General features: G+C 37.0%; 1 protein-coding gene across 1 annotated transcript in view; it reads left to right on the forward strand.

Annotated features, from left to right (window-relative positions):
* The window catches only part of DCP1B (decapping mRNA 1B), a gene marked incomplete at both ends in the record, with an annotated part of 44,551 nt that extends 20,360 nt beyond the window's left edge, over positions 1–24,191 (forward strand). The window contains 6 exons of the mRNA XM_080351377.1: positions 4,897–4,963; positions 7,151–7,286; positions 14,025–14,153; positions 14,863–15,702; positions 22,006–22,254; positions 24,111–24,191. Of these exons, the coding sequence (XP_080207503.1) occupies positions 4,897–4,963; positions 7,151–7,286; positions 14,025–14,153; positions 14,863–15,702; positions 22,006–22,254; positions 24,111–24,191 (1,502 nt within the window). The remainder of the gene's footprint in view (positions 1–4,896; positions 4,964–7,150; positions 7,287–14,024; positions 14,154–14,862; positions 15,703–22,005; positions 22,255–24,110) is intronic.
* Between the last annotated feature and the right edge of the window lie 245 nt (positions 24,192–24,436).

Here is a 24,436-nt window from a genome sequence, read left to right on the forward strand (position 1 = left end):
AACAGGATGTGGAGCTTCAACAGGCAAATCTGCTTCACTGCTCAACCCTGAGCAAAGTGGAAGAAGCATCGTAGACTTGTATCATAATTGTAAAGGCAGAATCTTGGACAAAGGGATCACATTTGCGTTGGAGTAGAAGAGCACAAAATTAACATGACGTGCTTTAATTAATATTTTAAGCTAAGAACTCATACATTAAAAATTACTATTGTGGATATAACCTACTTTGGTTCTTTTTTCAGTAGATCCTGCAAAATGGAGGCTCCAATATTCTAGAAAGTACTAGAAAAGGAGATGCAAACTTTGATAGATTCCTGAATAGTCAAATATTACATGAATGGTAGATAGCAAGAGAAAAGATGAACAACATAAAGGAGTCTTACTACCTTGTAAGATGTGCATATAGAAACTGCATTTTAATATAGGAAATGGTGGATTTATATATTTAGGAGCAAGAATCTAGGCCATACATAGGCCATAAAGTACCTTAAGGCGCGTGATATCAAGAATAAAACAAGAAAATTGAAGAATTGTGTTATTTATGTATTTATTTTTGATACCAGCAAGTGTAAAACAGATTCTAGGTACAGGGGAGTCTCTAGTCAGTAGCTGATATTTCTGTATTTACTTTTACCAAGCTTAAATACTGTATGCAGTCTGCAGAGCAATATCTAAAAAATACAGTGAACCCAAAACTTTGATAATGGACACGTCTATCCAGAAGACAAAAATCTAATAGCTGGAAGTCGAAGCTAGACAAATGAAGAGTAAAATAAACAATCCTAGAGAAAATGCCTTCCTTTCTAATAGGATACTTGGCATGAATTATGGAAGTTGTTAATAAATTTTAGATCATTGTAATAAAAAAATGTTTCAGATTTTGAGAGGTTAGAAAATGTCATCTATAATTCTGGTAGATAGCAGCTGTCAGCTTCTGCTTATAAATAGTGTCAAGTGCTCTAGTGTTGGTGAGGACAGGAGAAATCCATAGCCAAAAAATGAAAATGGTAAGACGGAAGCTGTAGAATTAGCTCTGAAGTTGTGATTTCAAAATTAAATAATATACTTCCTGAAATTCAAGCACTGAGCTATATTAAATGAGTTTCACAGATTTTTGTTAAAATTTTTCAGTTTGATTTATGAGTAACTTACCTTTTTCAAATTTTAAAATTCCAAAGACTGATATCCCTTAATATTTAATAATTTCAATTAGATAATTGAAGTAATGCATATAGATTATTTCTGTTCAATATTAATTTTCTTGTTGATTTGATACCCGCATTCTATCCTTCTAGTTTTGTGTAATCTTGTTAACAACATTGTAACTTTGGAGTCTTTCTTTAATGTGATCAATTCATCACTAAGTCCCATTTATTTTAGTAAATTACTTTGGAACTGTTGAAAGGGGATGCATAGATGTGTACTGACTTGTCCGTATAAAACTAGCTGTCCTTATTGGGCTTTTGTTAGCTACTTTCCATGTAACTGGCTCACTGGGTTAGCAGAAGAGACTTTGATTTGTTTCTTTCTTTTTCTGTTTGTTTTGTTTTGTTTTGTTTTGTTTGGGGTTTTTTTACAATGATCTCTTCTTGGATAACTTTGTATCTGAAGCTGGGCCTAGAAGTGACTTAATATTTCCTCTTTTATGCTGCAGTAGAATAATTTGCTTTGTGTCTCTGCTGTTTAGTGATTCAGTTGTGCCTCCACTGTTCGATGATTCATTTTTAACATGTGAACGTTTTAGTGAAATTACCGTTCTACAGATGATACTTAATTCAGGATTTCCTTTCTGTCAAACAGTCTGATAGAGATGGAGGGCGGATAAAAGTAATCTATTTAGATTTAATCCTGATAAAACATGCGGTGTTTTCATGCTAGTAGAAAGCTTGTGGTGAAATTTATATTGTGTGCGTATTTAGTTTTCATTAACGAATGTACGAGCTTCCTAGCTTGACAGCTACAGTTTCTAAACATCTTAGGTTCTTTTCTGGTCCTGGGTTTTTATGTGGTGTCATACAGAGAAACATTTTTTTTGCCATTTTGTGTTCAGCTTTAATCAAGAAGATGGCCATTATTACTATTATTTACATTTTTGTTTCATTAAATGTAGATTGTAACAGAATAGGCTACTGTAGTATGAATCTCCACCATGGTTATTCCAGGTGATGAGCACTCAATATGAAAACATACATTGATGTAGTTTGCATACCTGGTATCTCCAGTTTCCACTGAGTTATGTCCTTCTCACTGGTCCATTGTTCTTGCCATGCATGAAAGAGCTTGCAGTACATTGTGCTGTAACAAATGGAGCTGCTGTGTGATTATTTGTCAGTGTATTTCTGAGGTGTTCATGTGTTCTGGACAGATCGGAGAAGTGTGGGAGGAAGAAGAGGACCGTCCACTTCTGAAAAATTTCACTGCTGAATGGGTGAGCTGTAAGCTCAGAGGATGTCGGATTTAGGTTTTAGCTTGTTTTCAGCTGTGCTTCCTAGGCTGGGTTGAAAGTGCCAGTTTGACTGAGGTAAGAAAGGAGGTGTGGGTGGGTTCGAAGCTCAGGTATCTAGGCTGAAGGTCTCTGGATCTGCAATATCCTGGCTTAAAGCTTCAGTTAAGATGTGATATATTGCCGAGTGGTGGTTTGGTCTGGTGGGACAGGCAGTAATTAGTGTCCTTATTCTGCGATTTGAAATGGGTCTGCATTTGTTTGAACTGTATTTCAAAGTATCAGTTGTAGTTCTGTAAAATGTTAAATGGTCTTTGATACTGGTAATCAGACAGTTTACTTGTGTTTGTCACTGAGTTGAGCTGAAGTACCTTGCTTCTGCTGTTGATTCCCGCCTTTCAACTTTTAATGGCCAGAAGCACTGCGGTATTTCCATGGGACTGTCAGCTTTCAAATTTGTTGGATATTCATAAATAGTCCAGGACAAGTTTGATCAATTGGCCAAAATGTGAATCTGTTCAGCCTGTCTTGCATATTGGTGATGCCACCAGCTGTGGCAGACATTTAAAAAAAAGAGAGAGAATGGAGCAGATGGTCAAAGTTTCATCAGTGCTCTTCTGCACTGGAGATTCTTTTTTATAACAAAGAAACAAATTCGACTTGTGTGGGGTTTTCAGTCTGCTTGCTATGTTGTCACATCAAAGAGTATAGGGTTACTTGTAATATGGTTTTCAAATGTTTTTCACCAGAAGGATGCATAGTTTTGCCGAATAGGTCAGTGTTTTGGAACCTTGTGAATTGTTTGGACACTTTTCTACAGGTTTACATTTTATTATTATATACTTGTTGCAATATGTCAAAATGTTAATGTCTATTTTAAATGCATATTTTAATGCTAATATCTGTGTTGCAAATGTACTATGTTACTTGTCTTTTTTAGGTGAGCAGTAGAATCATCATCATGCTTTCTAAAAGTTAATCATAAAAAGGACTGTGGATCTTTTGAATGTTATTTATTGTATGTCTAAACAGTGGCTGTTGGGTTTTGGGGTTTTTTAGGCTTTTCACCAGTATACTATATGAAACAGTTGAACCATTTTTAGCTATATAAAAGACAACACATGGCTGAAAATTTGAGGGGGAATGGAGATAAGTATTACACTTGTGTCTTACAAGGAGCTGTACATTTCGTTTTCATTCCAAACATTAACAAAGCCAACATATACTCCGTATGCCATGGTTTTGGTTCTGTGGAGTTGAAGAAGTGGTGATTGCTTTTGGATTCTGCCAATTTAAGGAAATATTACACGGTCAGGGGCAGTGTTGCAGTTGTTTTTAAAGAGGTACTCAATCCATTTCTGCTCCTTTTAAGTAAAATCTCGCCCCTACGGTGTCTGAAGACATGTTAGGAATTGCCATTTCTTAGTAAGATAAAAGGAGATCTCTGGCCTGTAGTCTGGTAGGAGGGGGAAGGAAAACATTTATTTGCTACCATATCATGTAAAGGGAACATGAATGTTACTCAAGGTTGCAGTGATAGAGAAGGGAAGATCCACATTAACCCTCTAAGTGCTTCTCCCTTCCTTTTCTCATGGCAGGTTTGCGTCTGAGGTTAACAATAGGACAGTTACCCCAACAAACGTGGACAGATTGTTTTGAGACAGTGTTGTAGATTTTTTTTCCCAGGCTGACTTTTACAAGAGCTATATAAGATGGTTGTGAGTGGAAAAAAGCTCCCTGTTTATGATGATTATGAAAGCTGCACTAACTACAGTTCCATTATGGCTATTACCATCACGATGGCTTCATTAGCGGTGTGCACATTTGAGAATCTTGAACTAGTAGTAAATTTAAATCTGTTGTTGCTGGGCAAAGCTGCAGGCACTTACCTTAGTGGATGTCTGAACTTGGATATAGATTTTGTAATCCTGGGGTTGACTACAGACAATTACTTCTTTGGTGGGGAAGATAATGGGCAACATTATAGGAAATCTACAGGGAGGCAGAGGTGCGTTCATGCTACTCTAACAGCTTGGATGATACATAAGATAGACCTGAATGTTGCTGAATACTAAACAGATCTTGCTGCTTTACATGTGTGTGCAACGCTACCTGCAATATAATGGCCACGGGAGTCTAACAGATATGATACAGCAACTGAAAAAAAAATGGCAAGAAGAAAAGGTTTAAAGAAAAAACCCTCTGGTTTAGTGTTCTGAAGGATCAAATACCTCTGCCTTTATTGAAGGTTCAAGAGCCTGTAATTTACATCCTCAGAGATATGCCTTTGATCTTTTTTGATTTTGGAGGTGTCATTTCTAGGTTTATAGATGGGGAAAACATAAGACAGAAATAAATTTAAAAATTCCTTTACAGGTCACTTTTAAAGATGTACCAGGTAGAATTGCTGTTTGAGAAGATGCTCATAGTTTGTGTTTGATGTGCATTTACAGTGTCCATATATGGGATTTGGTTTTATGATAAGGAAGAATGCCAAAGAATTGCAGAACTCATGAAAAAGTAAGTGATGGGTAAACAAGACTTTTTGTGCTTTTTTATGTATGTATTTCTGTACATACATGCACATTATATTACTAGGATGGTCATACCTTTCTACTTTAAACCTATATTTATAGACTTTGTTGCAAATAAAATTGTCACAAACCTGCATTTCGTATAATCAGAAATAAGTCACTGTATTGCAATACTTTTTCATAATTTGCTGCACAGCTTTCCAGCTACATCAGAATGTAACAGTTCATCTGGTTTATTTCCTGATGACTCAGAGATCTGTTTTGAAGACTTGTATTCTTTGGAGTTTTAGTATATTTTTCAGTTTGGGGAGATTTTCTCTTTTAATGTTTCTGTTCATTTTTTCCCTATGTCAATGGAAGTGCAGGCAGTCATGAAGCCATACTGTAACAATACAATTTCTGTGGTTTTTATCCTGTTTCTACATCATGAGTGAATTTCTGCTTTCTAATTTCTTACCAATATGTACAAAATCAACTTTGTTTTTGGAATATAAAGCAAGACTTTGAATTCATATCTTTTATCTACATAATAATAATATTTTGTACATTATACAATCTTTGCAGTCAAATTGGAGATTGCAATTTTAAACGGAACTGTATTCTCAGCTATATTTTAATCTATCAATATCACGGATAGGTTTTTCACTGTCACTGCTTTCTTCATGTGTCCAGGATGGGCACGGCTCATTCTTCTGCTCTGCCCTCTGGTTGGCCTAATGATGGGCTTGTTTTGTAATGATCCCTGCCTTATGACTATTTTCTGCAGGTTTTCCTGTTTGTTTGGAGGAGGAAGGAGCTGAAGTCTTACAGATTTTTGTCAACACATGCACTCTAAATTTTTTTAGAGGTATAATGTGGAGGATATAGTAAAAGGGCCTGATAGGAACAGGAGGAGATTGGATATACTGGTTTCCTGCAGTATGTAGGGTTGGACATATATCATTGTGTCACAATTCTTATAAGGGGCAGGAGGAGGGCTGACGTAGAGCCAGGTCTTTCTCATCCCAAGAAAAGCCATGGGAGGTAGATACAGTCAAGCTGACAGCATTAGGCACTAACAGAGCGGAATGCAAAGGCACTGCCAGACCTGTGAATCTCTCCTTTTTGGGTTGTCTGTCCCCATCCTAACAGTTTCTGTAGCCAGAAGCATGCTGGGGAAGTGACATCAATTTTGATTGCCAAAGTTACCAAGTGCCCAAAAGCCCATTTATGTGCCCTGCAATACAAGTTCAAACAAGGCTCATCCTCACACATCTCGATCCATGGCAAAGTGCTTTAAATCTTCTACCACAATGTTCCAGATAGGATTTGGTACAAAGTACATATTTCCTCTATGTCTCTGTTTCAAGTAATACCTGCTGCTTTTCATTTTGCAGTGACAAAACATTGTGAAACACAAACTGTGACGATGGTGGGGGTTTGTTTAGGGGTTTTTGTTGGTGTTGCTGTGTATCCTACAGCTCTAAAATGAGTCAGTTGTGACCCAAGAAATAATTGATGAGGATGAATTTACAGAAATAAGCAATGAACCCTAGGAAAACCCAGGTTTTTGACAGCTAATTTTAGTTAACTAGTTCAAGTTGCAGTTGGTGGTGATTAGGTACTTTCAAACTGGTAATTTACTACAATAAAAACTGGTTTTCAGAGGATTCATGCAATTGTAAACCACATATAGTGGTTTATAATGGCAGTGTTGCATATAGATAAAAAATACCCTGTCACTCAGCCAATTGGCTGCGTGTTTTAATTCTCAGCATTCTACAATAATAATAAAACAGCTGGGGCAGGAAATCGGTCATTTGCTAGTAGTTAATGACTGATTTGTGTGTGTTTGCCATTCTCCACCACCAGCAGAACTGAATAACACTATAAATTTCCTGCTCTTTCTGGATATAAAAATTGTGACTGAGTTACAGAAATTTTAGTCTATACCCTAGTGTATTCAAGAATACAGAAAATGAACCTCATGCCTGGTCAAATTATATTTTAATATAGATTTTTTTTTTTTACAGATGTTTAAATGTAGATAGGCAAAAAAAAAAAAATTTAAAAAAAAGAAAAAAAAAGAAAATATTTGAGTTTTGATTCATTATTGTAAAGTAATTGTGGTTAAACTTTCTGTGTTTTATCTGTTTTTTGTCTTGTATATTCTCCTTTTACCTCCAACTTTCAGCCTAACCCAGCAGGAACAATTCAAAGCACAGCAGGGCACAGGAACAGGACTGTCCCCAATGATCATGAATTCTGCTAATAATAAAGAAGTGGATATCTTACGGATGCTTACCAAGGCCAAAGATGAGTATACCAAGGTGAGACTTGCTGTTTATAAAAGAGTTTGGTTTGGTTTTAAATAGTTTTACTCAAAGTGAAGTAGATTTTGGCCAGTGGGCTTTCTTATCTTGTATAAAAGTTGCTGGTAGAAAAATTTTGTCAGAATTTGCTAAAGATTCAAAAGCAATTAATGCCATAAATAAAAGCTTCTGAAAGAACACATGTATGGTTGATTATTTGTTGAATGCTAGCAGGTAAGAACAAGTATAAATTGGCTTTTAGTTTGACCCTTAAAGCTCCTGGGCTTCTTGCTTATTGAGTAGCACCTGGAAGTTGTGTCCTCTTTCTCCCTGAAGTATTCAAACCTGCTAATAGTTTCTGTGGTTTATACAAGTTATTGCCTTCAGAGGAGACCTTTAACAGTGAAGTTACTGCTTTTAATTGTGGTTGTTAGCTACTTTCAAACACTAATGGAAGGAAATGGAAAGGTTGAAATGTAGTATGATTTCAGCCCATGTGCAGCTTTGGTCTTCTGAGGCTTCTAAATAAAGAAGTAACTAATGGACTAATAATGTTCTCTATTATTGAGCAATCAAAAACTTTTTACTTTGGGGAATAAAATTCTAATAAATTTAACTATTCATATATACACTGCAAATTGTTACAGAGCCTGCAGGTTCCTACTGCTGTTTCCTATGTGTTGCCATGCAATAATAAAGCTCATAAGGGTTCTGAGTCTAGAAATAGATAAACATAAGCAATTTAAAGAGAGAAAATGTTATTTTTCTTAAATGTGGCTACTAATAAAATCCTCAGAAAGAAAATAGCAAACTATTTGAGTTTAGTGTAGCCCTCCTAGTTGTGCTATAGCTTCTTTTGAAGCTTAGGGCCTAGTATTTTTCGTAATAGGGATTTAATGCATTATATTGGACAAACACCTCCAAAACCTGCTATTTTTTCTATGTTTTAATACTGAATCAGTACCTAGTCTTGACATAAGAGTGTGATTTGAGATATTATGAAATGTTTAAGCAGTTTTAATTGAATAACCTTAAACTACTGTGAATGGAAAACTGGAGAAATATTAGACTGTCTTTGGATTCTATGAGTAGGAGGTAATGCATCTAAAAAAAAGTTACCTTCCATTTCTACATGAGCACACAGAAAATCAAGACAAAGGAGAGGAAATTCTAGAAGACCTGCTGTTTAAATAATATTTTTGAATTCTTTCCCTTCAGATAAGATCTTTTGCAAATTTGCTTCTCACTTCATCTTTAATCTTCTTGTATTTAAGGGATTGCTAAGGAAATAACATGAAAACTTCCTCTTCATGTGGCACAGGAGTGCTAGGAGTATCTGGACTCTTAAGAACTGGAAATGTGTGTTTTCTTGCTTTGTTAGTAATACCAAAATCAAGAAGGGTATGACAAATAAAGGCAATGACAACCATTTTTGTATGTAATGCCAATATGTTTCAGAGCAGTCGTGCTTTTTGGCTGCTTTATGACATCTACTTCTTTGCCAGTGTATGTCTTACAACTTACAATGCTGATGTGCTGAAATGAGTTACGAAATATGTTGTTCTCTTTTTGAATTCTGTGTGGTTTTGGAGAAGAGGGTGCTTTAAAGTGTTGGAAACTGTAGAATAAGAACATCAATTTTCAAAGCGTCTAAGGAATTTTGCTCAATTTTAAAGTCTTGTGATGAGAATTTCTTTTAAGAGTGTGACTGACTTTGAAGGGCATATCTTATTCCCAAATTAAGTTACACATTTAGAGGTTATGTGTAAAAGAAAATACATGGGCTCCCCCTTCCCTTTCTTAATGCTAATGGAGCTTTAAGTTGCTAAATGACTAAAGTATTTTTTGAAAAATATGCTACTTACATTCTTGTCTTCTCTTGATCTCTGGTAAGAAGAAGTGATAACAGTCCTCATAATGATAGCTGGGGAGATAAACAGTTGAAGAGCTGCTAGGGTACAGAACCAAGCATGAAAATATATGTTTCTCTTACCCATTGTGCCTTGCCTTGTACTACAGGACAAGCTTTTGTTTTAGGTGCACAGTTCTTCTACATCATCTACCCATTACTACACCATATTTGATTTATTAAAGATCACGTTAAGTGGGCGTCCTGTGTCTACTTGATGTGCCCAGAATAACTGAAGCTTCCTTCGTCATTACTAAGGACACACAACCATTTGATAAGAATGTAATTTCTGGTAGCAAACAAGCATGGCCTCTGGACTTCTATTTCTCTTCTTTTACTGCTTCTTCACTTTCTTTCAGTAAAATGTTCTGATGGTACTTTAGCTTTTGATTTGTTAACTGCATGAGACACTTGACAGTAGACTCAGAAGGCCGAGCTTTCCCAAGGGCACTGTGTCATGCACAGCCTGGATGATGCAGAGTCTACTCTACTATTCTTAAACAGCCTGAATTGGTTCTGCATGTCTCACTTCAGTAGGGCTCTGACTGGAAATCCGTGCTGCTACTGATCTTCTTTGAGAAAGTTCTCATCCTCCTTAGTTCCTCTCTTCTGCAAACACCTTGGACATCTTCATGTGACTGTACATTAATGTCATTGTGTGGCTGCTTTACATCAGCTAGGTAGAAATGTCCAGTTTCCGGGGCTTTTTAGCTCCGACAGCTTCAAAGTCCATTTCTTTCAGCATAGTCATCTATCTACAAAGCTCTTCTAAGTTCCATCAGCTCTTGGCTGACCTTCTTTCCTTGTAACAGACTTTCTAGCATCTCCTCCTGGTAATTAACAGGTCTTAGCAGCTTATATGTCTCAAAGTCAGGTTTACGCTACAGAGTATGAGATGGGGATGTGACATGGTATTTGCTTCAGGAGAGCTGCAATACTGAGGTCTGACGCTTGTCTGTTATCTGTTTCCTTTGATAACGTTCTGTTCAGCTAGAACTTCATATTGTGCAGGTAGGCTGTGAAAAATCTCACAACACAGAGCAGTTGTTTGTCTCAAATGTCTCTGACTGCACCAAACTTGCCAAAACAACCTCAGTCATGGTCTTATTCTTTTTCATTGACATATATTTTTTCCAGTGTTGCTTAGCTTTTCTTTGACTTGATCTTAGAACCTTTTGATTTCTGATGCACCTTTTGCAGGAGCATAGCTTTGAACAAGACACGTGACTAAGGGACAGACCCGTGTGAAGCAAGATGTAGCAATCATCAAATGCTGTGGCTGATGAGTACCCTTCTGGTTTTATCACTAAAGAGCATGGTGACATTTCTTTCATGTTGTTCCTTCATATTTGATGTTGATGGCATCTGAAATCTTCTTTACCTGTCCACCTGACAGTTGCTTAAAATGTCATGCCGCTGCTCCCAACTTACTCATCGGCAAGGCCAAGCTACCCATCTCCCAAAATGACCTTATATTTTGAGCTCAAATAGTTACAGATTTCTTCAAAACCATCACAGGCTTTTTTTTCTCTTCAGCATACTTCTCTGTATTCGATACCAGCCTAGTAGCCATGTTGTCAAACCATGGGAATGATACCAGGTCAGGTCAATGTCATTCTCTATAGGCCTTTGTGTATGCTGCTGTACATTTTGCTGAGGAATTTGATCTGACAAATGCTTATATAGTAATAATTCTGTTAAACTCTAATGCTTCTCGCCTCATTTTTAAATGCTTGGTTTTGTGAGCAGGCAGCATAGGGCAGTAGAATCAAAGGTTCTCATGGTTTCTGAAGAATTCAGCCTATTGAAATAGCCTGGGGAAATACGAGTATTATTTAAATTCTGCAAAACTCATGGTGAAACATACAAGAGTATCTATCATGTTAAAGAAAAAAGTTTAAGTATGTCCTTATATGTTTTTTGCCCAAAAAGCTATGCTGAAAAATATCAATAAGGAGGTATATTGAAGAAAACACAGCATCATTACAAAGGGAAAAGTTTGGGAGAATAAAAGCTACTTAATCTTACTGACATGTGGTTTTGGTCTATGTAGTATCATGTAGGATTATCTTCACTTGTTTTAGTATAGATAAAAAAGGGGCTATAGGAAGCACTTATTTGGACTATGAAAAAAAAGCTTCCACCTGATAATTAACTAGGCAAGATGCTTAATTGTCTTTAAGTAAATGAGGGACAAGCTAGGTCACCACTCAGAAACTAGATGGGAAAATGATTTAAGAATAATTCAGTCATTTGACCTACTGTATTTAAAATTTTTAAAAGGTTGGTGAGGTTGCAGAAGTCTCAATACTAGGGCAATGTTGAGAGTCCATATGAACTGCCTTGAAATGATGTGAAAATAAAGCTTGTAGAAAACAACAACAAAAAACTAAGTTACTCAAATTCAAGCTCAGAAGAACCTAAGAAAATTTGTTTGAGTAGTGCATTGATAAATTTAACTCAGAGCTAGTAAATGGAAAGAAAACTTTTCCTTCACGTAAAAGCTTTAATTATGTTAGTGTTACAGGCTTGTCTTCTACACTGTTTTTTCATGGCTTCTTTCTGTTCTGATTTTTCAAGGCAATCCATTCATAGCTATTTTAAATATGAATTGCTTAGAAAAAGTGAAACTTAAGTGTAGATTCCTGTTGAGGGTTTCCATTAATCAGGCTTTGAATCATAGAGAAGGGCGATAAGTATGGACTAGCTTTAAAAGAAAACTGTTTGGCTTACCATGAGTACTCTCTGGACTTAGCTCTTTATTTTAATTTTGGGACGTCTTGAGCCATCAAACTTGCACTGCACTGTGAGATGGGTAGCAAGGCTCTGGTGAATGAGAAACTGCATACTAGTAAAATTATTTGTTTGTTTGTTTTTTAGTTTTTCCAGAGAGGGCAAAAAAAGTTGCTGAGTTTTAAAATATTTGCATGGTGAATGTGGCCTGCTGAGATTAGCCATGAGGTGCTTGCTATGTGGTTTTATATTTAACTGAAATTAAGTTTTACTGTGAAGCTCTGCATTGTTGGCAAAGTCAGTACTTTGTTCTTCATGTTTTTTCCAGTCTAGTGCTTGAGGAAGTTTCTCACTTTATGTAGTAGGGGTGGAGCAGGAAAGGGGAGAGACATGCTTATTTTTTCTTCAAAATGAATAGCTAACCGACTGATGGCATGATTGCCTGTGCATGCATTAAAGTTCTTTCTAAGATCAACATTTGAACCAAAAATTGTCATACAAAAGAAGAAAGCCAGGTACATGACTACACTTCTACTTCGCAAGATTGTGCCTTCAGAAATTCCTTGCAGAAGCCCTTGGCTGTCCAAATACCCATGAGATCATTTTTCAGCAGAGACTCAAAGAATCATTGAGATTGGAAAGGACCTCTGGAGATGGTCTAGTCCAGCCTCCCTGTTTACAGCAAAATTAGCTGAAGTGGGTTGTTCAGGGCCATGTTATGTCAAGTTCTAAATATTTCCAGGGACAGAGACAAGTGTTGCAAAGAGGGCATTGAGAACCTCCTAGAGCCCCTTGAGTCCCCTCGAGAGTTCAAGTTCTGTTCTGCAGAGCAGCCCTAGAACCAGTGTTTCTGTTCACTGTTGCAGTAGGTGCCAGAAATTGATTAAATGACAAATTCTGTGTATTTGAGAGTGGGGGTTATTTTCTCACCTAACACATTTGCATCCTAATGAGTTTGTCTCAAAAAGTTCTGGAAAGGACGCTGACATTTTCACAGTTGCACAGCAGTGACTTCACTGTGTGTCCTGATGTCAGCCTGTCCAGTCCAGAGTTCTGACCCCAGTAATGGGCAGGACTGAGACCTTGGGAGGAAAGAATGAGAAACCAAAAGTAATCATTCATTATGCAACCATTAGTCCTGTGTCATAAAATTTAGGGCCCATCAAATTCAGGTAATTAACTATAAATATTCTTGTTAGATAGGATTAACTTTTTCTTTAAAAATTCTTTTAAAAATCCTTCTGGTTTCTTGGATTTAGTTGTATCAAGAGACAATGACTTGCAATATGCTGGTTTGTTTCCTACTGACAATAGCATTCCTTGTATACACAATGCTTTTTTAGTTTCGTTGAGTATATTCTTATTTTTTGCACAGTGTAAATAAGACATTTTCCTATTCCATTTATTTTCTCTTTCATGCAGCATTTTCTGTGCATTTTTTCTGAATTAAATCATGCACTTCTCTCTTCTTGTTAGTCATTCCATGTCCTTGATCACTTTTAGTCATCAGTGTCTGCCCATCTTTTTATAAATATTGTTATTAATCCTGTCATATTTAATCAGAAGATCTACTGATTCTACAAATTGATTAAACCTTTAATTATTTATCTGTGCAGATAAATGCATCCTCCAAGTCCGCACAATGTGGAATATTTATGTAAAAGAGTTTGAGTTAGAATTCCAGCTTTTAAGACAGAGCATTTAAAATGTTCTTTGTGGGCACTTTAATACTCCATGTATCTAAACTACTTCTAGCTGCCTACTGATGCGGGAAAAACATGTCTGTTGCTTGGTTTCTATGGTGCTTTTTAATATTTTTTTTTAAGTGCTGCAAAAGCAGAAGGTAAGAAAGGGAACTGAGATTTAAATTAGAAGAAGGCCTTATACTCAGGGAGTCTTGGAATCGAGTGTTTATTTTTACGTGTGCCTTGTGGTTTTAGAAAATTAGGTTGTAGTTCTTATAGTTCCTTCAGTAGCATAACATTTCATAATCAGTGCTGCAACTAATATTTTTAGTTATTGAGTACGTGGCTATGTCTGGATTTTACTATAGTTGAGAACTACAGGAAAAGATATTGTCCTGCTTACTAAAAAATACTTCCTTTCTATTGCAGTGTAAGACCTGCTCAGAACCAAAACAGATAACCAGTTCTTCTGCAATCTATAACAACCCCAACCTAATTAAACCGATTCCAGTGAAGCCAAGTGAAAACCAGCATCAACGAATATCTCAGCAAAGCAAGGTAAAATACTTTGTGTGTTTTCTGACTAGTGCTGCTGCAATTGAGGAGCCATGTAGGAATATTTATTTGAGTCAGAAGGTGAGTGCCAGAATTTGAGGAGGAACCACCGTAAGGAGTTACTTTAATAAAAAACAAATCTGTTTTCTAAAAAAGCTTCCAACCTCCACCGTATGATGTGGAAGCATGTGAATTGCAGGCATACTATACTGATGCAACCAAGAGCTGCTGGTCGGTTGTCAGTTGCTGGACCACATTTTTTGTGTTCTTTTCCTTTAGGTGAATTTAGTTAATCTAAATAAAGAAAAGTATCTTGATATATAGTTAAGCTGAATCACACTGGAAAATCCTAGAAACTGAATTAATTTGTGACAGGAAGATGCACAAGAAGTGGCCCTGCTTTACACAAGGGGAGATTTCTGTCTCTTGCTAATATCGTATGGATGGCTGAAAGGGAAGATGCTCTTTCATGGCATTTAAAGTGAAGCCACTGCTAAATCTCAGATTCAGTGGTTTTCTCCCACATTAGCAACTTGACAACTGTCTTCTTGCCCTTCCTATGTGACAAAACTATTTAAAATTCTCTTAGGAGAAAAGAACATAGCTGTTTTCTTGGCTTTTCCGTGAAATCTGCTGGCTAAATATTATCACTGCTTAATGTAACTTATGCCTGAGGGAACTGCGCTTACTTTTTTCATTTGTGCCCTCACAGAATGTGGATCCTGAACCGCAGCACTTGTCTTTGACAGCACTGTTTGGAAAGCAAGAAAAGCCAGATGTCTCAGACTCACTTAATAAACAGCATCAAGAGAATCTTCCTGTGAGGCAGGGTGTGGTACGGTCCCTGTCCTACGAAGAACCCAGCAGGCATTCGCCCTCTGCCGAGAAGCAGCTTTGCCCCGCCATTCAGAAGCTCATGGTGCGTGGGACAGACCTTCACCCGCTCGCTGAGTTTCCCGAGAACAGACTCTGTGAAAATGGCAATATCCACCCTGTGGGTGAGGCTTTCACAGGGCTCTTCCAACCTGTGACTTCTCACAGCATTGCGACGTCTCACGTGGTTCAGGATACTGCTGGCACTCAGAGCTTGTTGCAGAAATTACAGAGTCAGTCAGGGTCAGTGACTAAGATGGAGCCCAGTGCAACAGGATCTGTGAACTCGACAGCCTCTGTGTTCAGCAGGACTCCTGCTGCTGTTGGAGCACCGGCAGCACCAGTAAACAATATGAACCAGCCACCTTTGGTGTATTTCAATGGTTCCCTACCGGGCCAGACTTTAGAGTCTCAAACACTTGGTAAAGAACAATCCAAACTTCCCAGACAGCCACTTTCTCTCTCTGGCAATCAAGCAGCTACTTCTGGGGTGATTTCACCTCAAGAGTTATTGAAAAAACTCCAGATTGTGCAGCAAGAGCAACAGTTGCATGTATCCAGCAGACCAACCTTGGCAGCTAAGTTTCCTGTTGTTACTCAGAATACCAACACACTGAAACCACTGGATTCCTGGATAGAGAAGGCACCGGGTACGGAAAAACAGAGCTCGCTCTTTCAGGTAAATGGGCAACTTCCAAATTTAAAATGAGTTTTAAAAAATCTAGCAATCTTTTGAACTCAGAGTTTCCTAATCTTAGTCTTTGTTTTGACAGGTATATTCTTGTTATTGTATTACTACTTTTGGCACTTAATTAATTTTGTGGGTGCTAATGTAATAACATCAAGTAGGTTATGATTTACCATGCTGTGATACTGTAAATACTGAAGGCTACATCTCTCGCATTTCAATAATGACCAAAAATACTGCAGTCTTGGGTTTTTCCAGAGACTTTGAGAATTCACCTAGTTTTCAGTTGCTGTACTTGGCCTCAAGTTCTTCTGTGTAATTGCTGGTTATTGAGTGTAATATTTCAGGTTTCATAATTATTTTTTCTTATAAAATTAGTCATAGCTCTCTCTGTGTAGCTATGCATTCCTTTGAATGCTAAAGGTGCTTAAAAGGTCAGTTGTTTTCTAACAGATTTTGTAAGTATTTGTGTATTGCTGAATTAATTGTCTTGTACTGTAACTGCTACTTCTACATTCATTAGCTTCTTTTTTTTTTTTTTTTTTTTTTTTTTTGCTATCTGTTATTTTGAAATAAATATTTTGTGCCTGAATGCTGTCAAAAAAACCCAAAACCATTAACTCTGGCAATTGTGACCTTAAAAGTCAGATTGGTCTCTTAAAATTTCGAGAGATAACAGTAGACTCTGTGTCTCTCATGAGTGTATTTTTCTGTTCCTCAGAAAAGCATCATGTGCAATTTCAAAATGTCCCATCCTGGACAACTGCTGTCTTTGTTAACAGCTTCATTCTCTGTAGGATCTTCTGCACTTGAACATCTTTAAATGTCCTGTTTGGGGATGAGCGAGCATCTCAGCCCTTTTTAACTTCCTGTAGTGTGGACAAACTGTCCACAGGACTTGTGTTCCACTGGAGTCTGACTTGTATTGGAGTTAGAAGTTACTTATCCAAATGATAAAACATTCACCTTTTCAGTGTAAAGTTCAAAAGCTGCTTTTCTGCTGCAACTTCTTTAAAAGCTGAGTGAAAGACTACAGAATACTTCAGCATGCTCCAAGAATCCTCCTTATTCTAGAAAGTTGTCCTACACGTGAAGAGGCTGAAACAGTCATTTAACCATTAAGGGCCACATCTGTCACTAACACTGTGACAGGTCAAGATTTCTCATTCTGGAAGGAAGATGAATTTGATATAGCAAATAGCCATCATTATTTTTATTATTTTAATTAAAGCGGCATGCCTTTGAATCTGTGTGAAAGAGTTTGAGGGGGATTAGTCATTGAAATTATTCAGGATCAGCTGTTTACAGATGGTATTCTGACTTTCCAGTGGAGTACTAATGAATAAAAAGAGAATCCAGAGTCACAAAAAATGTGCTTCTCTTTTCACTGGGAATGGAATTTGCCTATTATAAATTAAATTCTCTGATTTCACTGGTAGATGTAGATAGCTTGGAGACATAAGGCATTCCTGCTTTGAAGGTAAAAGTGAAATGAGGCAAGTGCCAATATGCATAAATAGAAAATGGTAAATATGCTGATATATTTTCAAATGAAAAATCCATATTGATACTGATACGGCTAATGACTTTGTGTATATTTGAAAAAGAAAATGATGGCAGCATTACTTGCAATATGGGAAGGGAATTACTGAAGTCTGACATAACGCAATTTCAATGATTTTATGCTTGAGTACGAGTAGAACAGTAGCTTGAGATAAGACAAAAACCTTCACTGGAACAAGTCTCATTCACTGCAATTATTGCTGCAAGTTTGCCTTAAAAAAATTAGAAGAGGTAACTAAGGAGACTCCCAGTCTCACTTTGCGTGGCTGTGAGCAGACTGGGTAGACTGAGCCTGCCTAGGAGTGGTTTTATGGGCTGACACAGCAACAGCTGCTGTCAAAACAGTATTAGATGCAGTTCTTCTGGCACATTTAGTATTGTTAATGAGACTTAATACATAGAATAAAAATGGTAATGAAAATATGACTAATTATTGTTTAAGACACCTAGAGCTGTATAATCTGGAAGGAATGGCCTCTTTTACATGCAGCAGATTGCCAACAACAACAACAACAACAACAACAGCAGAGGAGGGGGCTAAAAACGAAGGACTGAGTCTGTAGAATGCCATGAAGTAGCCACATGAGATATTCCTACTTTTGAAATAAAATAACAAAATAAAAATTCAAAACAACTTTTAAAACCAACATTAATCTTTTCATAATACAATCCTTGCTGTATACCAAAGGCTTTAAGTGCTGCCGTGCCTGCAGACAAACACAGACATTCGAGTGAAATTGAATTGGCACAAATATATCTGCACATGCTCATGCAAAATTGATCAAAGCAGATTCTGACAACAAATGCAGCAAAAGGTTTGTTCTCTGTAATTATTTATCTTTCGGTATTGCTGCTTTTACTACAATTCAGCATAGAGAAAGCAAATTCGAAAACGTCTGACAGGAATAGAAAGGTATCTGGACAGTGTCTGTTGTTGGAAAAATCATATTAAAGGAACACACTAGATCCATCAGCAGCATTAAGAAAAAGAAAGCAATAGTCTTTTCCACAATTGACACATTACAAGTCCAAGTTTAAATTGGCTTGTGCTGCATCTCCATATGGTGTAAGAACTGATCTCCCACATGGAAAGGAAGAGACCAGTTACCAAAAAAAAAAGGCACTGAAGAATAATACATGGAAGCATTCGATCTGGTCTGGTGCCAGCCCTATTCTGTGAAATATTTCTAATGCAGACAGTGAGTAACGTGTGCTTAAGATGCAATAAAAAAGCATTAATCTGCAGTGGGCTTTTAAGCATATGCTTAGTGTTAGGCATGAGTTATCCTGATTATAGATACATGCACGCTTAAGTGTTTATGTTAATCAGAGTTATGGTTTTAAAAGTGCTTCCAATAACCTTGACACAAATTTATCTTTTCTTCAGAAGGCCACTTATCTTACAGCCCATTTTTCTCATTTCTTGGAGCATATTCCATCAAGAATGTATTTTGTACGTAACATTACTTCTTCTGAATATATGCACAGTACCTAATATTTTTGGTGTGAGCATTGCACCATTACTTCTCTAATTGTTCTCCGACATGAGATTGTAAACATGTACAGGAGGAATGCAATAGATACAATAAACTTGTTTTGAAAAGCAATTTAAGATTCTGTAGTTAAAGGTTGATTTAAAAATTCTGAATTAAACTTGACAGACAAAGCAATGTTAGCATTGTAGCTGGCTTTATTTTAGTACTAACTGTCCTTAAGGTTCTTGAACCATTCTTACATTAAATGTTCTCGGTTTTAAGTAATGCCACTAAAACCAGTTAGATATTCCAGAGGAGCACTTGGTGCACGTGGGATTCCACAAGCCTCAGAAGCAACAGAGGGTGCCAGTTTGCATTACAGGAGATCCGATACATTCCTTAGTTCATGGTGTTATGTGAATTTGCCAGCTATCCTGTCATCTAGCTGCCAGCAGCCATGCAGAATATCAAACAGATATCTTAGTGCGTGTCTGTGCTTCAGAGAAGGAATACTATATGCTGCAATGGTTATTTTGCACATTTTTTCATTGTTTGTACTTCGTCGATGATGGTAGACCCTCTACTCTGTTATTAGTGTCTCAGAGATGTAAGTGTTGACCTGATAAAGCTGAAGATAATTCAGCAGAAGCTGGATGAACAAGCAACTCAGATTAGATTCTGTGGGAAAGAAGAAAGAACAGCCTTTTGGAAGGGCTGTTATTCCTTGTGTGAAATTACTTAAAGCTACAAGTTGCCCCAAAGGCTGTTCTGTCCCTACGGAGCCTTTTCAGTGCTTTCAGCAAAAGTATGGTGCTGCAGAATTGCACCAGTAATGCCAAGATCAGCATCCCATTTTTGGGTAGGTGTCAGTTTTCCTAGTGACTGAAGGTGAGGTGAACTAAACCTAAAATGAAAATTTGCCTTTTGTGTTTTGAAAAAAACCAGGTTGTGTATGTAAAAGATTGTTAAATGGCAGAAGCTATGAGCACAAACTGTTAGCAAAAAATACATTTTAATGTTTGCATACAGAAACAAATGCTATGCCCTGAAAAAATGGATGCGTTTATTTTCTATTCTTCTGACACAAAAGTTCTGCAGTAGCCTGTAAATATTAGCTGTGTCACCAGTAGATGGCAATATTGCTCATTCCATATAGCTTCCATATACTTGGCAAGTCCTACCAAAAAGCCATTTCTATCCCAGAAAAACACTATTTTTCATGTGTCTTTTAAACCACAACTTTATACGTGTTTGACAGTAATAACTGTTATATTATTAAGAGCACAGTTTGTCTTGAGTTTTGTTTATTTGACTTGGACTCCAGAGAGAAATGTCTTTGGATTTCGAAGGATGTGTCATCTCGGTCTTTGACATAGTCTGTGGTAAATTCAGCTGTATTGGTGGGACAGTTTATCTCTCCAGCTGCTCACCACCGTCCCTTTGCTGGAGGTTCCTGCCCTTGGAGAGCAGCTTGTATATGCATTCTTTACATCGCATTAGGAAGAATCATCTGATTTAAGCAAACCCTGCCAATTTTGCTTGAATTAAAGACAAGTTACTTCAGCTGCATGGAGGAGTAGAGCAGAAGTGCTGTGTCTGGACTTAGTCAATCTTCCACAGGCAGGAGAACAATCTTCTCACAGGAGAACATCTGTGCACAGTGTGAAGGTCTCGCTCCATAGAGGTGTCACTTTGGACCTCACATGGCTTTTCTTCTAAAATGAGCATTGTTTTTCAAGCACAGGTGCACAAATATATGCACTCTCTTACTGTCTGAAGCAAACCTACAATGAGTTAGGAATACCTTAACTCATTCAAGAGTATATAACACAGACTTTACGATTTCTGTTATGATTACAAAAAAAAAAGCTCTAGGTCGAGACTTTCATTTTTAAGCAGTACTCTGTATTTAAGAAACTGAAACAGCATTTACCTAAAGTGTGTACTGGGTTATTTTTGCATTAGGTGTGTAGTACATGCTTTCTAATATCCATGAGCCTTTCCTGACCCCTAGTCTTTCTACTTCCTTAAATTTTGCATAAAATATCATGAGATCTCAGTCCTCCTCATTTCTTTCTGTTTCTTGTTTAGAAATGTCTTGGCTAGAACAATCATAAGCAGGATAAAGACAAGCTACACAAATATGAATGTTATTTAATATTAAGCTACATTGTTTTGCACACCTAGGAGATAAACTTCAGTTTTATTTACTTGTTTTAAATTTTTCTTCAGAATTCAAATGTAAGCCAGGGCATGCAGTGAAGTGATGCAGTAGCCTTTCACCCTCACACAGGAGCAGTAGATCATGCTCCAGCCCAAAAGAAAGGAGCTTTGCTGAGCTCATACTAATTCCTTTGTATGTTCTATTCTTTGAAAAAGAGAAGATCGGATACTTGAATAGCAAGGAGATGGGTGATTAGGATTAAGATTTATTACTAGAATTATCTGGAGAGAGCTCCAATATCTGCAAACAGAGAGAATAAACTTTCTGCTATGCTGTATATTGTATCTGATAGTATTTGCTTTTCCTGGATATTTTAGTGTTCCGAGATACATTACAGAATTTAAAAGTAAAAGTTCTTTGACACCTATATTTGCAGGTTGACATGGCTATGATATTGAGGGAACCTGCAGGACTACTGCAGCAACAAGGTTTTTCTTCTCTTTTAGAACCGCCTTGATTTTGTCAGCTGTGTGTTGGTTAGGGTTTGGTTTTGTTTCTGACAGCGCCACCAGCTCACTGTAGCTCTTTAGATAAATTACTTAATCTCTGTTTTCTTTTCCTTCTCCTCAAGTAAAATGAGAAGAAAATATATATAGAGTAATTTGAAAGTTATAATTAGATAATACTTTCTAGTATTAGGTACAAAGATTAATCTTTAATAGTGGTATTTGCATTTTCTCCAAGATTAAATTTAACAATTTACTGTTCCTGTGTAGACGACTTTATAGCTGTACTCTCTAACAGTATTGATATTTAATAGTAGTCTGATTTCTTGAATAAAATGCTCTCATCCTTAGATTGTTTGCCTACTTAATCATGCTTGAATCCATTGCTGCGGTCTCAAATTGGAGGGAAAACCTTTTAATCTGGAAATAAATCATATGGGTGGTCCTGAACTGGAGTTTCACAGAACTCCGTCAATCTTCAGCAGCCTCTGTACCTGTTGCCAATTGGTCCGCGGTCTTCATCATCTTTATTCCCATAGAATTAAGTAGATAGGTTTAATTGATGACTTTATTTTTATATGAACAGGTAATCTCACCTCAACGCATTCCTGCCACTGTGACTCCAACCTTGCTGATGTCCCCAATGGTGTTCACTCAGTCTGCACCTGCTCCACCAAAAGCAAATGAAGGTGGGCGGTTGCCAACAGCAAACCAAGAACCTGCTGGTGGCTCAGCTGCCCTTCTCCTGCCTCTGCAACCCCCCGAGACATCTGTGGTCAACAGCAGCTCGATGACGAAGATGCAGCTGCAGGAAACGCTTCTACACCTGATCCAGGTAAAGCACCAAGAATTCTCCTACTTTGCTTAAAATCCAGATTCCCATTTTGATATAAGCAGCCTACAATCAGCCACGTCTGCCAGTCTAGAGGCTAAATGAATAATTAAAATATCTGTTGGAATTTGTGCTAAGTACGGCTGCATGTTAACGGGGCGCTATGACATAGACTGGGGATGTGATGGCCTCTCCTTGCACACTGCTGGCTTAGCTGGATTTTGATTAATGCATCTGATTTTGAGTTCAGGAAAGATAATAAATTTGACAGAAAAGAACAAAGATGACTGAAAGCTTCATAAGCTTGTCCTATGAGCTAGAGAGACATCTATTATACTTTTAGCTGAGGATAAATAATGAGTGATTATCCTAGCTGCCACATGTTTCAGAGATGTGTGTTAGCAGTAAGAGGAGCTCAGATGGGAAATTAAAATTGCAGGATGAGCGTGAGCAACTTTAAAATACAGGTTAGATAACCTAAAAATATACTAGCTCCGTTTATACAATGTAATTCTCTAGTTCAGATGCTAAAATTCCTTTTGCTACAGTTTTACAGGTTTAAGTATAAGAAAGCATTAATAATATTATGTATGAGATGATTGTTTACTGCTCTGGAATGATGTGAGTGGTTATGAATGTTTTTTTCCTTAAGTTGCCATATGATGAATATCTGAAGAGTAGAAGTTGAGAGTTTATGTAACTAAAGACCTCGCTACAAAGCACAAGGAATAGAGACACAAGTTCTTAAGAATCCAGTTTGTAGGCCAAAACTATGTGTCTTTATGGCTTTGAAATAAAAATATAAGTAATTATTGGAATGTTGAATTGCTTAAAATGTGGTTTAAGTTATAGACCCAGAAATAAAATAGCATCTTTAACAAATTAGAGACTTTTCTAATTTTTCCCTGTATTTTTAGTTCGGGATTAAAACGTAAGAATATCACATTATCCTGTCTTTACATAATTCAAGAATTTAGACAGTAGTAAAACCATATATGAAGTTAAAAATAAAACTAGTCAAGGAAAATTGGATTTTACCCTCTGAAACTGTACTTGTAAAATGTATATTTAACCCTGCTGTTCTTGGTGGTAGTTAGGATTAACTGAATTACATGGGAATGATTTACTGCCAGTTTCTTACCTGTTATTTTCCATTATATAAAACTACAATCTTGGGTGCTCCTGATTTTCCTGAAGTAATATCTTGATTTAAATTGTCCTCCTATGTTTATGTGAGCTACCTAGGACACTCTTTCTTAATGTGGGTTAACCCACTTTTGCTAAACAATCTTCAGAAGGAAAAAGTTAAAGCAGCATCAGAGCTAAAGGAGCAGCATCATTTAGAAGCACTAAGTCTGAAAGAGCTAAAGAAGATATAAAGATTTGCCTAGGTAGGATTTAGTATGGGATCAAAACCCAGAGTGTTTCACTGTTCTTTTGGACATGCTTGGAATTATCACTGTCCTAATGGTGGAAACTACTTAAGGAAATCCCTCAGTAAATGAGGCCAAAGAGAAGAAATTACAGGGTTGTACTGTCACTGCATTGTCATGCAAGAATGGTGGATTCAAGTTAAATCCAGAGTTTGGACAGTCTGCTTTCTCTGTTGTCATTACTTCTTATAGAGATACAGTCCTGTTTGCTGCAGTAAAATTTATATTCACATCCAGCTCTTCTAAGGCTACTAGCAAGGCTCGGAAATAATATCTATTTTTTTGTAAAGGAAAACAGCCTTCCTATTACTCACTTTTTAAAACTGTAAGATTGAAAAGTATTTGGTCCATGAAATAGAAGATCCTTCTAATCTCTTTGCTCAAAACACCTATCATGCACTAACAATTACCTGTTTTGTTTTTCAGAATGATGACAACTTCTTAAATATTATTTATGAAGCATATCTCTTCAGCGTGAGAAAGGCGGCAATGAAAAAGTCTATGTGAAAGATGATTTTTAAATTCAATTTCTGTTGCTTCCTGAACTCCAGGAAAAAGGTTTCCAATTTTTCAAATACGTTTACGTTTAAAGAAGTGAATGGTCTTAGGCATTTTGCATACACATAGATTTTGCTTGTTGGCAAATACGTGCTGTACTGAGAAGGCAGCGGAAGTGGATTGTGCCTTCAGGGAGAGGAGCATCACGATACTGAAGACTTAATCACAAAATATCTTATTTTTCTTATATTGGT

The sequence above is a fragment of the Nesoenas mayeri genome, assembly GCF_963082525.1.
Source record: "Nesoenas mayeri genome assembly, chromosome: 1".
In the NCBI taxonomy this organism is placed as follows: Eukaryota; Metazoa; Chordata; class Aves; order Columbiformes; family Columbidae; genus Nesoenas; species Nesoenas mayeri.